Source organism: Haliotis rufescens, unplaced genomic scaffold (assembly GCF_023055435.1).
Source record: "Haliotis rufescens isolate VD_foot unplaced genomic scaffold, xgHalRufe1.0.p SCAF_2, whole genome shotgun sequence".
Lineage (NCBI taxonomy): Eukaryota > Metazoa > Mollusca > Gastropoda > Lepetellida > Haliotidae > Haliotis > Haliotis rufescens.
Genome location: NW_025963890.1, coordinates 21,277,435 through 21,293,797, shown reverse-complemented (window position 1 = coordinate 21,293,797; position 16,363 = coordinate 21,277,435). Strand labels below are relative to the sequence as shown.

At 39.5% G+C, this 16,363-nt stretch overlaps 1 protein-coding gene across 3 annotated transcripts in view; it reads right to left on the bottom strand.

Moving 5' to 3' along the window:
- LOC124114198 (orexin receptor type 2-like) overlaps positions 1–16,363 on the bottom strand; it is a 68,618-nt gene that overhangs the window by 7,569 nt on the left and 44,686 nt on the right. For all 3 annotated transcript variants that reach the window (XR_007222173.1, XR_006857850.2, XM_046474793.2), the window contains exons 3-5: positions 5,251–5,374; positions 3,332–3,444; positions 399–488 (exon numbers count right to left, since the gene is read on the bottom strand). Coding sequence is in view for 1 of the 3 variants with exons in the window: in XM_046474793.2 (XP_046330749.1) it covers positions 399–488; positions 3,332–3,444; positions 5,251–5,374 (327 nt within the window). In the remaining 2 variants the exon portion in view is untranslated. The remainder of the gene's footprint in view (positions 1–398; positions 489–3,331; positions 3,445–5,250; positions 5,375–16,363) is intronic.

Genomic DNA, 16,363 nt, shown 5'->3' with positions numbered 1-16,363 from the left:
TATATGCGTTATGTATTAAAGTGGTTTACATAGCTGATTTATCCATTACATATAATAATAACGTTTTATATGAGGTAAGTTAGATAAGTCAAGTTTGTTACTGTCGATATCAACGACGTTATTGCGTCAAAACCACCAGATCTAAAGTCGCTAAGTAATCCTTATAAATTTATATATGTGTTGGTATGATGTGAGTGATTATAGTGTCTTCCTCACGCATAAATTGTGCATAGTGTACACAAATTCGACACTTGTGTAATTGGGTGATAGGTCGAAGTTTGAAAGAACAATCGCAGTTTATCTGAAACCTTCATGTCGTTTTATATGATATGTTTTAAAGCTGGAATGCCATAGGTCAAATTGTTTGATGCTATTAAAAGCATAGGCCTCACTCCTACCGTCATGTGCAGAGTAGTTTGTGTGGCCGTGACCTTGACCTTCCCTACAGCAAACCCGACATGCAACCTTGAACTCTCGGCGGAAGTTACCTGAAAAGAAGAAACCAACATATTACGAACACATTTACGGAATACCGACAACAAAATATGCAAAACTCAGTGAGGTGTCCTTAGTTCTAGTCAAGCGGGGCGCAGGTAGGAGATCATAGAACTCACAAGGTTGTTGCCAGGACCATAAAGTTGCTTCATCAAGGTTAGAACATTCAATGCCTCTGCAAAGCTTTCAAACAGTTTTATGGTAAACAGTGAAAATTTTCGGTGAAAAGAATTATGTCTGATGCAATTCCCTATTTTGCCTTGTCCCATATGTTTCCGTGTTTCTTCAGGTGAACAATTGACTTGCCTTTGCATGTGTTTGTGATGGGTGCTTATGATAAAGTCGGAATCGTACAATAGTATGCTGTTAGATTACTTCTGCTTATTGAAATGGTTATGTCGCTTTTTATTTAACTACATATTACGATAATATACATGGTAAACCAGGTCTCAATGCACAAAGTACACAACATCTCGATATTTAAATAGTTCAATTAAAGTAATAAGAAAGCATGTAATACACACACCATCACATGAAAATTGCATCTCAAATGTCACATTTTGTGTGCAAAACATGTGACCTTTAGGCTATTCGATGCAAATTGATTAGAAGGAAAGCTAATTGATTATGCTGTACTCGATGCCAACGGATAGAAAGTGGTCACTGCAACTTGTCCCTTAGGCATGTATAGAACATGTGTTTGTCCAAGCAACTTGTCATTAATAGACACCATCAATCAGGGAGCCACCAGCGTGATCCGTTTCAAAGCAGCTGTTTCTGCGCAGGCACCACAGAAGTGTGCAACCAGTCATTTGGCATCACTCAGCTATATCGGAGACTGACACCAAGTCTTCAAATGTCGAGTCCCATGAGTAAGTTTTCTCGTCTGTACAAAATGTCATCACTATGTGTTAACAATTATGCAAGTAACCTTTCAAAAGTTGGCTTGGGGGATGTTTAATTCATTAAAGTCTGGGAATTGAGCAAAGGACAATGTTAGATTTGACACTTTGATATGTGCTTTTACATAAATACATAAACTGGTCGGTCGCTGTGGGACTGCATGAAGTGAGACAATGTTTTTCATCTTCCAATGACAAGGCAATCGGGTTCGTGATTGTTGTACAGACAAAGAATGATTCTTTAGGGATATATAGGCATCACCACGAATGTACCAAAATTGAAGTTTATGCGAGTAACGTTAAAGAAACTTGAAATTCGTGAACATTTTTTTTGTGAGACAAGAACTGTGCATGGAAAAATTGTTGTTGGAACGTGAACCATTATGTTGGGACAGTTCACCGTGTAGTCATCTGTTAAAACAACTGAAACCGTTCAAGCAAATGAGAGCAAATAGCGTCATGTTGTCCACGAACGTGAGTTGTTAAGAAAGGGCAGCCCTTTGTTTAAAAAAACAGTTTTACATTATCTGTAAAAGCTACTTGATTAATACAAGCAAAGGCACCAGCCAAATCCCCATTTTGTTCTGAGACGTGAAGCATTTTCTTTTATTTGAGGGTGAAGCATTATGTCTACAACCCATTGTGTAGCAATCTGTTAAAGTGATTGAAACTTACAAGCAGGATTATAGCAAGAGCCAATAAGACGGTTCCAATTTGACTGTATTAAGTGCATAGTGTGTTGCTGAAAGGATGACAGTCGAAACAGTATGTCATGACAGCCTCTTAAACTGAACTCAAAACCACAAACTGAGTTGACATTCGATTGAAGTTCTTCAAGAAAGGTGTCTACGTCTTAAAATGACTGATCGAAAGAGGGTAAACCAAGAGACAAATCTAGGAAATTCATTTCGAAAAAAAGTCTGATATTATCTTATTTAAGTCTGTAGGCTGTATATGTACGTGACATATGTGACTGTGGAGAAACAGTCCAGGAAGCCATTCAACAGGAACAGGGACCCATTAAAGCAATTAAACAGGAACAGGAGCCTATTAAGGCTATTAAACAGGAACATTGACCTATCAAAGCCATTAAACAGGAACAGGGACCAATTAAAGCCATTAAACAGGAACAGGAGCCCATTAAGGCTATTAAACAGGAACATGGACCTGTCAAAGCCATTAAACAGGAACAGGGACCCATTAATGCCATTAAACAGGAACAGGGGCCCATTAAGGCTATTAAACAGGAACATGGACCTGTCAAAGCCATTAAACAGGAACAGGGACCCATTAAAGCCATTAAACAGGAACAGGGGCCCATTAAGGCTATTAAACAGGAACATGGACCTGTCAAAGCCATTAAACAGGAACAGGGACCCATTAAGCCCATTAAACAGGAACAGGGGCCCATTAAGACCATTAAACAGGAACAGGGACCCATTAAAGCCATTAAACGGGAACAGGGACCCATTAAAGCCATTAAACAGGAACAGGGACCCATTAAAGCCATTAAACAGGAACAGGAGCCCATTAAGGCCATTAAACAGTAACAGGAGCCCATTAAGGCCATTAAACGGGTTCAGATGTAGCCCAAACACAAAGCATTTGAAACCAGACCCCACAAGCTAAAGAGCGAAGAAAATGGGATTACGAAAGGCTACATAGTTAGATATGAAGACAATTTAGAGGCAAATAAGAATGAACACAAGCAAATTTGTGTAAGTTTCGAGAAAAGGAAATACCTGGTGATACACTTGCGCGAGTCACCTGGCAGTATCAGATGATGACTGTGCACAGTGGGTGAAGGTAAGCGGACCTAATCTCAGTGCAAAGTAAAATTAGCAGGTACATATAAACAAGCCCACACTTAACCTTGGCTAATGAGGCAGAACTCATTCTAAAGTAACTGCTGATGTACCGGGTTTTGCACTCACAGCTCATGAAGTTGTATATGACGGGGTTTATGGCGCTGTTGAAGTAGCAGAGGAAGTGAGCAATCATCAGGACAGGCTTGGCTACTTCTTGAGCAATCCTCACATCAGAGCACCTGTAATGCAAGGAATTCAAAACTTAAACGCCAGAGAATAACCAGTCTCGAATTATCTGCCGGAGCAAATTGCATAGGGGATAGAAGGCAAATAATCATGAAAATTATATGAATAAATTACTCAAACTAGCTGCTTATGTCCCATTAAGAATAAAAGCATATGTTAATAAGAACAGCATATCATCGGCAGTAATGATCTGCAACTTGCAGCGCATATTTATGTCCCTCAACTACATGTTTCGTATGGTTGTAGATTCGAATCTAGATTCCCAACGAGTACGATCTTTGTTCAGTCAGCACCATACCCGCCGTGATGGGTTTGACGTAAGAAGGGACAGACACAATATGTTTCCTATTCCAGCAAAACCAAAATAATGCTGGACGGAAGGTGGGTGTTTGGATCCCCTGCCGCGTTATACCAAACTGCATAAAAGATGGTACTTGCTGATCGCCTGTCTGGCGTTCGTCATTAAAGGGATAAAGCAAGGACTGGTCTGCTTGGAGCCAGTATACTGTGTCTGAGTAGGATATCCAGTTAAACTACGGCATGGAATCTCAGTGGACTGGCAATTAGTGGGCCGGAATTAATCCGGACAAGTTGAAGCAGCCACATACAGCCACACACAGCCACACACAGCCACACACAGCCACACACACGCACGCACGCACGCACGCACGCACACACACACACACACACACACACACACACAATAATCTTGAACGGGTCATAAACCCAATTTTACCTCGCCACATCATCCTAGAGTAGGAGCTTATTTTCGTTAACTGACAGGCTATTGATATAAAATTAGAAGAATACACGGATGGCGATGACATGCAATTCCATAAAGAGAAGAAAAAATGGTTTAAGGTCTGGGCATCTTAATTAGGATTGACCGAAAACACCACCCATTTTCCTTCCACTGCAAGCCAACATGCCTTGTCATATAACAGAAATTCTGTTCAGATCAGCCCCTCTCTCTCAGGTAAAAAGCATCGATATATATTTTAAATACAATTACGGTTATACAATTTGATATGTGTTTAATGTGTACTATTTTAAAATATGTGTTTTAAATGCACTTTTCTTCTCTTTGTTTCAACAGTTATCCTTTTACAGTAAGTGTGATTACGACTCAAAATGTCATTTAGGTGTATGGAGTTAGTCGGTTATACTGAAGACAACGCCATGGGACCCGTGTTACACATGTGAACTTTAAAACTAATGGCAAATCGTATCTATATGTGTAACAACACTCCACCAAATGGATGCGTCAACAAGCAGGACAGACAGTACGTGCAAATGAAGCGGAGGCAGGGGGTGTTCGCGCGGAATAATTAGCGTAGAGCGTGGGGTCCTTGTTGTGTCCCGCACAATAACCGTGGAATGTTTGCGGAGAAAGTGATCTGAAATGTGCAATGAAACAAAGTGTGGCAAGCTTATAGAAAGGGGGTTACTGCAGATCATCTGTGAGATGTGTTAAGGAACATTTATTACAATGTACTACGCCGGTAACATATTACCGGACAGTGATGTGTCTAGGTTGTATTGCATTTTAAATATCGCATCTCACACTGGTCACACTCACACCCACAACCAAATTCACACCGACACCCACACCCACACCCACACCCACACCAACACAAACACCAAAGCCCACACCCACACCCACACCCACACCCACACCAACACCCACACCCACACCAGTCCTTAACACCACTGTACTTCAGACATGCATGTGTAACATCAAGATGTCATTACGGGGCTCGTACAGCGGTAAGCGTATTAATAAAACAACGTGTTGTTACCTTAACAAGAAGAGGATATACACGGGCAAGAAGCAGATGGCAAAGATGAGGACAACAACGATAAGCATCTTGGCCTTCTTTTGTCGGATCAGAAGTTGAGCTCGGGGTACGCTAGCAGCCGCAACTGGAAGAGAGAGAAATCACATATCAAATGCGAATGAGTGAGTTTGGTAAAATTACTTTGATAAGTATTGATGTGGGAGGAAAGCCCGAAGTGATGATAACCCTTGAATAATAGTGAGTGAGTGAGTGAGTATGGTTTTACGCCGCTTTTAGCAATATTCCAGCAATATCACGGCGGGGGACACCAGAAATGGGCTTCACATATTTTACCCATGTCGGGAATCGAACCCGGGTCTTCGGCGTGACGAGCTCACGCTTTAACTACTAGGCTACCCGACCGCCCCCTTGAATAATTATCAGGGTAAATCTGGATTTCGAACACACGATCATTTGTTTCGGTCACGCCTAAGGGTACAGGAGTGGGTGAGTGGGTGAGTATGGTTTTACGCCGCTTTTAGAAATATTCCAGCAATATCACGGCGGGGGACACCATAAATTGGCTTCACAGATTGTACCCATGTCGGGAATCGAACCCGGGTCTTCGGCGTGACGAGCTCACGCTTTAACCACTAGGCTACCTGATCGCCCCAAGGGCACAGGAGATTACGACGCCTAATACGACTGGGCAACTCGACCACACACAGGTGAGCTACGTTATCTTTTCTCAAACTGATAGTAACGTGGGCATTTCAAGGCCATCTTCCCGAGGCAAGGGAGTGCAGTTTCCACCCTTGCCGAACTGGGCTGGAAGTATGGAGTTATATTTCGACTGTACTAACGAGTTTCTGTATAGTCCTATCAACGTAGCGTAACGGAATCGACATCCGGTTCATAATCAACATAGCGACTGCGGTGCAGATTTCGGTCGATGCAGGATAGGAAAGCACGTGTACCGTCCACAGATATTTTGTTTTATTTTTTCTTGTATTTAATCAAGTGATATGACGCGCTTCGAGAAGTAAGTCCCGATTTAGATCCCAATAAAGATCTTGATTTTCGATCAGATCGCCTTTACCATGTGCTGCGATTTTGTTTGAAGCAAATGCAAGTGATATGTGAGGTGGGTCTGATCAATAGGAGGGACATAGAAGGGACATAACTCGAAATAGTTACTGCTGACTACGACCAAGCAACGAAATTCCAGCTTAGTTCGGCAAGGGTGGAACCTGGACTCTGGAAGATGTTTCAAGACGTCAAGACAGGTTAGGTATTCATCCATTGTTAACAGGAACATGAGCGAGTCAGTCAATGTTGTGTAACGCCGCAGTGAGCAATATTCGTCGGCCTTTCGATGTAAGTTAACGGTCATTTCCTTTTTATTAAATGATATATTTAATTAAGATAATTAAATCTAAAAGGTTTCCTGGATACTTCATGTTCATTTATAAGCTCATGTTGTCCAGCCCACGCAATAGGCATCTGACAACCTAATCACCTATATGCGTCATTCTCTCCATGCAGTGACTCGAGTTACTTTTTATCTAAGATACATTGTATGTAGTCTACATTCATTGCTGTGAACTTAAAAAAAACAATACCATAAAATGCAAGCCAAGCAAATTTAGTTCTTCTTTGTTAAATCATGCCTTGGGTTGAATAGAAACTTAAACACGACTTTAATTAAGTTTAAGCATGGCATCGAAGAAAATGCGTAATGAACTCTTGATACGTGATACGTGCAAAAACGAAAAACAATTAAAACTGCGCGCAATATATATCTTTAAATCCAAACAGTTTGAACTCAACATACCTGTCAACATAGGAAAAATCACAATATATACTCTGAATTCAAATACACATAAAAAACTAACTCTAAATGGCTTTTGCCTACACGTTTTGTCGATGCTAAATGTTTTAGGCACATGTGAAATTTTGAGATGAAAGTGCAATTACCAACAGAGTCATGTATTTGCTTTAGTGAAATGGCATGGCTGATATTAGAATCTGTTGAATATTTATTTACTTCTTCACGCAGATACGCAATAATGTTTATACAAGTTTTTGTATATTAATTTTGAGCACGAGGTCTTTATGGTATTGTTGACCTACGTGACTGAAATCATCCCAGTTAAAGGATCGATGACGTTTATCAATAGCAATCAACATGTCAGAAAATGGACATGCGTAATAAGTTGCAGGGAACCAGGATGCGTGTTTGCTTTTGACGACTAAGAGTCAACAGTGACGGACAGCTTGACGGATGGTCGCGTGATTGATGAAATCAGACAAGGGTTATCCCATTTCGCCCCGATTGACATATCTTTCCAAATGAAGTGTTGTGTTATCGTACGTTTCTGATTACACGCCATAATCAATTTGTACAATGCATGGCAGTGTATATCAATATTATATTATATTTAATTACATACAAAATTAATTACCTTGTCGTTACCGTATGAAGTCTGCACGTATTAAAATGTGTTTTACAGCCTGGGATGAATCACACTTAAGGAACTATATCAAAAGCACCGAAACCTCGTTAGTGCGGACCCATTTATTCAGGAAACCCCTCGCTCCGTGAATCGTGACATATCAACAAAGAAGAGTGCTGTCCAGATTAACCGCACTCAGCAAGTATGTTGTTTAACGCCACACCTAGCTGTATTCCAGCTATAAGATGGCGGCCCGTAAATAACAGCGTCTGGACCAAACAATCCATTGATTGGCATTGTGAGCAACTATTCATATCGCTGTGGTACGATGAAACTCCTTCCAACAAGCCCGACAACCATCCATTATGTCGCAACTTACGACCAGCATTGGTTGCTAGGACCAATGCTAACCCGGAATCACCACGGGTCCCTAACCACTAGCAATGGGATGCTGGAAACACAATCTGCTCCTGGGTCCCCATGGGAAGAAAATGGTCATGCCTGGTGTTAAAACTGAATGAACGGTGAACTGAATCTGTACAGATGAGAAAAAGGGAACTTTATAACGAGTATACCGTCGTACAATGCGATATCAGTGCTAAGGTGATCGTAAGTCCGCTACCTTGACATAGACTTTTGACAGTCGTAAACGCTATGGTTTTTTTTGTACAACTCGCACCCTTGCGAACAAGATGAATAACGTGATTAAGTAATATCCACGCATAAAGAGTGTTTACATTTAGTTTGCCTTACAATACACACTGAATATGTCGAATACAGCGGGCTATGTTTTATCCGACATTCTGTCTGAACCGACACCCTTCCTTGTCACGGGGGGGGGGGGGGGGGGGGGGGCGGTCGGGTAGCCTAGTGGTTAAAGTGTTCGCTCGTCACGCCGAAGACCCGGCCGTGATATTGCTGGCATATTGCTAAAAGCGGCGTAAAACAATATTCACTCACTCACTCCTTGTCACGGTAGACAGATTGTCGGATTTTTACAACGTCGTCTTTGACAGCAACGACTTCATGATATAACATCAACAGTTTTTACAACGTCACATGCCCCGTTACACAGATAAACAAGTACTACTTATAACCATTTGAGCAACAAATCAAATGGTGATACATTGGACCGCCGTTGTTTCGACCTCGATAGGTTCTGGTGAAATGATCGACTTATCCAACTGTTCGACACATCCAAAAACGGTGGACATTGTATTTGTATTTTGACATCGATGGTGAGGCATGGTATGTTTCTGTTCAACTTGTAGGATAATTATGTACTAGTATTTGCCATCTGGGACTACGAAGTAAGTTCGAGGCAACCGACAAACCCGACTGATCCTAATCGGCGTATCAAAGGTATATTTTTATAGAAGGAATTGAACACAATGCGTCCTGATTATGTTTCAAGGTTTGTCACCACAATACCCAATCTCGTGGCTTTTACCAAAGTGGTAAATGTCTAAGACCCGCATCCCTTCCGTCTCCCCTTCTACCTGGAGCTATTACTTCGTGATATTAATACAATATTGTGAAAAAGGTGTAGCTGAACCCAATTAACTCACTCACTGACTACCTCTTTTCCGAGTCCGTTTGAGCAGTATACCAAGGCGTGTCGGTTTAACGTGGAACGAAAGTCAAAAGGGAAGCAGGCCAATCGTAAGCGCTCTTTTCCAAACGGATCTCTCTGTACATTGTGTGCTTTAGTTTAGATGAATGGGGATTAATCTGTATTCAGTTTCAATGTTTTAAATGGTCAGTCATAGCTAGCAGAGGGTCCAAAGGTATCCCACTTTGACCCCTATCAGCATTTATGGGACATTTTCCTGTCAGTGTCACTGTGATTTTCGTCAATCGATCAGACCATGCTAATATCTTTTGTTTGCAAAGTCATACCAATGGGGTATTATGTAGCGATTTATTCATATAATTCATAAAGCTATCTGTCATAGTATGAAAAAAATGATGAAAGAATAACAAATTATATAAGCGTTGCACAAGGTTTTGCTTCGGTGCATTGATTTTCTGATCAAAAGATAACTTTATTAAGCTGCATAAAAAACATACATTTCCTGATATGGCTTTTACAAATGTATTGATCCAAAGCAAACAAAGGGAAAATCAGTATTCATAATAATATTCAGTCATCGATATGTCATCAATTAATTGAGTACTACATTTATAAAGAGATACATATCATGTTTTTCCATCCTTAACAAAACATATTATGCTGTCTTTGTTATGCTACCTTCTTTTCCTTGTCTAAAGTTAATGAATGTCATTAAACAATAACAGATAAATATTTGCAATGGAACCCAGAATGGTATTAAAGGCAATTCTGACAGCACCTTTTTGGTTTAATATTAAGCAGATTCGTCCTAATCAGAAAAGTGTTTTTTTTTATTTTCTGAAGGAACATATGTGTTAATTTGTTAACCAACTAGACGTGGAACGTCTTTTACATTTAAAATTGCATCATATTTATACAAAGAACTTGAAAACACAAGAAAAGCAACACTGGGAAGAGGAGTGATACCGAGGGGGTGACAGGGAGGGGGTCAAGATATGCGAAATTGAGGAGCAGTGGCATGTAAACAGAAACGAAAGTTGACATTGAGAAAGATAGCAGAAATTTCAACAAATTAGAGCATTGCAGATGTGGCTAGTCCCTGAACTTAAGGTTTGTTTTGGGCTCCATTTGGATTTTATTTATTTATTATTTTGCAGATATATTATATTTTTAAAATAGATAACTTTATTTCTGTGAACAAATGTCAGTCTAATATATCGTGCCTGAGTGGGGTTTCCATGTTAAACTGTGGTAGTTCAGTGGGTTAGCACTATTAAAGTCCAAAGACAGACAGACAGACAGACAGACAGACGCATGCATATGCATCCACGTCGCTGTATAAGTGCAACAATCCTGAACGCGACATTAAACATGGTCTTCAAATACTGTCAAAATGTGGGGAATCGAGCCCCGACTTCGGCACACCCCTACAATCTTCAGGCTAACGCAAAGCCCCTGTATACATTGTAGTAAACTCAACACGTCAACGCCAGAGAATAATCAGTCCTGGATACTTGCCGTTACAGAGTCCATTGGTTGTAAGAGGAAAAATAGCCATGCATGGATCACTAACAATCAGTGATGACACCAGGTGTTCGCGAAACAGGTAAGCATATCCTGCTCTACCGGTAGCACCCGTCACTCACACATCTTTCATTAAAAAAGTAACTAATTTAAGGAAGTGTGTAGACTCCATGTTATGGTCTAACATGGGCGCCATTATATATCTAATCAAGACATATGGGTCATGTGTTTAATAAAGGATTAAAGCAATCTTACAATAAATGAACATTTCGTCCTTCAACTCCTTGTGTAATTTAGTTAAAAGCTGCCATCAAATAGTAACATCATTTATGGTCAATAAAGCATTATACGAAACGTGACAGGATACCGATTCTCAATCCTGCAGTTAAGCCATGCTTTGCTTCGTACACGTCAATTTGTGTCGAATACCAAATCTATTTCCCCAAGAACAAACAACAAGCACCATTGACGTGATTGTGTCTCAGCATTGGTCTAAAGATAATAAACAACGAAATTCCCAAATGAGAATATCCTAATGCAAGCATACACACAGAATCCCAATAACACAAGACACAGATTTTTGAGATCATAAGTATCTGATAAAATGAAATACACAACAGTTTGCAAGTCCCGCTCTTACGGTACCCCATAGTACGGAGACCTGAAAGTTAATACCTCTGTTTTGATACAGGAAGATTCTCTACTGGTTTGGGACTAGCTGGGACTAGCTTGTAATCACCTTAAGATGACTCTCTCAGTGAGAGATTAGCGTTTTTGGTGCATTGGATCATGGTGTCACTGGCTTCATATTCTAGATTGGAGCGGGATATTTGTCACATAATAGCCATCTGTTGTTATTCGGAGAAGACAATACCCTGTACAATCATTTCAGTCAGATTTATGAGTGTTTAACAACGACAGATGCTTTTTGGAACTTGGGTTGCACTCAACATAAAGCAGGCTGGGTGAAAGCAAATATTTGCCTTTGTTGAAACTTTATTACCAGCTGACTGAGTTATGTTTTTTGTACGTTTACATGTTTAGTATGCTTCAAAGAGGAAGGTTTGCATCCCGCAACTCTCATTTGGATCCGCGTAAACAAATGAAAGTTTAGTACGGATATGGATCACCAGATCGTCTGGGGTAAATCCAAGTAACTCACTAAATGATTATCTCTGCAAATGGAAGCGTATGACAGTACAAATGCACAGAGCAGAGTGAAGAAGGCTTTTTTCTGGTCTATACTTTCTTTAGCCAGGCACTTTACTTGAATGAAACCTGCTTGGATTGCCCGAGCCTAGCACCCATTTAAGGTCTCACAATGGTTTGCTTGATTTACTGATCCGCTAACCTTAAACATTGAAAAATCAGAAAAAATATAATCAGAATGTATTTCATACCGCAAATAAAATAATTCAAGAGGTTTTTCTATGCATAAAACAGTTTTTTCGTCATTACATATTATTTATAAGGACGCAAACACAGGTCAAGCTTATTGATGTTATCAACTTCCAATCCAAATCAAACTTTAAGATAATTAAAAAACAATGCATTTCATTTTTCACTTTAAAATCCCTAAACCCAGCGCAACAAGGCCTGGCCTTACGTGAATACCTGATCATTCAAAGACGACTGTTATCTCATATATCTTTAGACACATATGTAATATACAAATGACAAAGACACTCATTTCTCAAACGGTACTTGTCACTCAAAGACACTTAGAAAACTCATCTCATCATTTCGCGCCGTTGCCAACTCAGTCGTAACGAAATGATGTGTATATTTCGATATGAGTGATGGGGTCGGTGTCATTTCACAGCAATTATGCACCCGATTTCTTCAAATCACTGTCAATAACAATATCAGTAGACGCCTACGACACTACTCCTTGCTTCCTTGTGAGTATAGTGTTTCTCATTAGAACAGAGATGGGGCAGAGATCTAGTCAGATGAGGGAGTAGTTTACGAAAGTACATTTAGATTTATGCAGTGATATTCATTATGGGGACAGTGATGAGTTTTTGCAATGAAATACGATATTTGTTGTTGTGTGATTTGGTTTTAAATTTTAAACAGAATAGGAGGAAGCCAATAAACCCTTCCCTTAATGGCTCGACATCTTAGACACTGAAGCAAAAATGTTTTATGACGATGCTGATACAAATATATGATAGTAATAGACTAAAATAGATAAAACCAATTGTATGGGATATTTATGCATGTCTACTAGAGTGAGTGATTGGAAGCTTAACAACAGTATTTCATTTATATCAGCTTGATGTGGGAGGAACACTTTGGTGAAAGCCACAAACACGGGTATGGCTCTCCGACGATCATTGGCTTCTGGCACACCTGAGAGACCCAACTCCTGGTCTAGACGATTACATATGAATACGCACTGTTCCAGTAGGATCATCCGATGTGCCCTGATGAACTTTGCTACCACGTTGACTCAAAGAAGAGATACGTTTTTCAAAAACTACGTCCATTTTGCTCAAAATACATGTTTATCCAATTTCGGTGTTTTTAAATATCAAAATCTATATTATTATCATATTATTACATGGGTTATATTTTTGTTGATCTGTTATATTAAAAATTACGATGCACATGTACAGTAAACTACGGTTATAACGAACACGCTTATAACGAACTGACCTATATAACGAACTTATTTTGTAGTCGAGTTAAAATAGGTGGTTCCTTTGATTTCGTAATAACCGTAGTTTACTGTACTGTATTCGTACCCATTTGTTTTCAATGTTCCTGACTGATTTACTGTTGGATTATGTTTGCTTCTGTCTTACTCTACCTAATATCAAACAAAATTCTACCAGAAAGATCAAACGGTAAAGCTTTTATGTCTAATTCATCGAGAGCCCACTATCCACGCTGATCATAATCAATCATTAGTTCTCGAAATAAATGTGTCTCTCATTGTATCGTTTGAAACCCGAAGAATAGGACATTGGAGTAATCCTTCATCAAGTAAACGATTTCCAATTTAGGATTTCTTAAGTCCAATAGAACACCCCTCAAGAGACAATGGCCAATTATATCACGAATTACTATCTAAGGTCAGTCATTCCGAACAGTAGAAAACCCATCTACACTGAAGAGATGAGTGTCGATTATTTGGTCATCTTGGGCCTTTATCTGTCCTTCCAGATTAGAGTTTAATAACGTTTCTTGTACCAGTGCCAAAGATGGTCAACGTCTCACATGTTTCAATTGTTCGCGGAATCCTTGATGACATCATTGATTTGTGGAATTTCTCAGTTGTTATAGATTTATTTCCTTTGCTCTAATGCGTCCCTCTTTTTGTAAACTTGTATTTTGCACTAGTGATTTCATTTGCGTGCTGTAGGAACAATGGGTAAGACACTATTTGACATGTTTCTAACATTCTGATATTCATTAAGGCTCACTATTTAGCACCTAACTAACATCAGTCTCGTACTATCGCATCAAGGATAAATATATTGCGAGTATTGGATTCAAACCACGACCAGGGCACCACAGCATGAACATAACTGCGGGTGGAGTATCACGCCGCTTAAACATTACGTTTACCATTTTATTGCGACCACAGCGTAAACATCGAAAAGCCCGCTGTCCATTGGTGCAACCATTTAGAATATTGAATAGCACCAGCGATACACTCTACCTGAGAACGTATGTACAAGAACCCTATATCACGTTATACCGCAATTGTACAGATTGCCAACATATAGCTTGCATATAAAATTGTAACGAACAAACATTCCATTTTTTTCATTCAGGGTGTACCTTCTGTTGTTAGAAACTTGCTAAGACAAGGTGTTTTAAACAAATATGAATAGTTTTGTACGTACAAAATGTGTCCTATCGTCTTGATTGCATTCTGTGAAAGAGTGACGTGAAGTTTAATGTCTCTTGTACGAACGCCCACAGTGAGGCAAGTCAAAGGCGTTAAAACGTTGGAAATGAGCGTGGAGCAACCATTATCTTGGATTTGCACAATCAGCAGATCTAGAGTTGGGAGCTGGCAAACCGGGTGTGAACCTGAGATTAGAACAAACAGTTCGCAGGTCCACCTTAGCTTTTGGAGAAACATCTTCACACAGAGAACTGAGGAGTCGTAATCGGATAATTTCGAAAGAAAATGTTATGGCTGTTCTTGAAAGTCGAGCTGTATCCTTTCAACAGAACAGCTCTGTACTTTTCAGCAACTGATCTCAAATGTCAGTATGGTTGAATATCGCATTCAAGCATTCTGATACTGATGATAGCATCGTTCCCGGCATAACGGAATCTCAACACTGGTAATTACTATTCTTGAGAAGAGGGGAATGTTTGAAGAGTGTAACAAACAAGCACTTACATTTTTATGTAAATTGTGTGAGTGGTGGCTGCTATCAGTAGGACAGTACAAGCTTACCCCTATTGCAAAAACTGGTGTCATTGATCTTCAGTGATCTCTGATCCATCACTTACACTGCTGTCGTTTATTCTATGCCCGATCGAATCTGTTAAAAGACTGGTTGTTCTCTGGCGCTGCCGTTTGATATTTGTGACATTCACACTTAGGGACCGAGCATTTGATATATGAGGGGTGGGGGGGGGTGGGGGGTCTTATCTCGATACAACATTCCAGCCTCCACCCACACACACCCAGAATATAATTGTCCTCTTTTCGTAATATAAGCCCATATATACCTTGTTTGTTGCAAGAGTCGACTAATGAGATTGGTGGTTACAATATGTCAATATGTGGCCTGGGTGATCGCCATGATCATTGCTCATGTTTACCTTCATAATTAACAGGTTGTAATGGCAGAGTGCAAATATAGCTTCCATCGTTCAACAACATTCCCTTAGACGTATTTAAAATATGCATACATTGCTAAGTTTAAATAGCTTTTCTGCGATAAACGTTATAATTACATTTTAACGAACAATATATTTCTTTTTGGCTCTCAAAGTGCGAAACTCATTTTAAATAAAGTGATAGAAATTGTCAGTGCCAGACTGTTAATTCCGCTTCACAACACCAGTCAATTTGTTTGAATATGAAATGAATCTTATGGAACGTAATTATAAACTTTATGTTGGCAGAAAGACTGTCAGATATGTTAAAGTTCTTAGTTCAACTGTATGTAATTTGATTATTAAATGTCTAACAGTCTTAATATTTAATGGCATATTGAAGTACCATATATTAGTTATAAAGTATGATTGACTTTTAATCATGTTAAACATCCAATTGACGTCAGAGTGTAGATTGGGTGTTTGAGTTTTCCCAGTGGACGTTCTTACAACGTTTTCATATAGGGAATTCAACAATGACACATTATAAAAGTTTACAGTAATGTGAAGGGGTTTCATATTTCACACATGTAGAATGTGTTTACAAAAGTGTGTATATGAACAACAGTGGTCTTATGATTAAATAAATAAAAGAAATTTCTGTCAAAAGCAGAGTCGATTGTACGAATCCGACTTTTTGAGCAGGTGTTCATGAAGCACTATCAAATACTGATGATACCAGGTGTTCGCGAAAAGGTGTCGGCGACTTAAACATGGGTACTTGCTATAC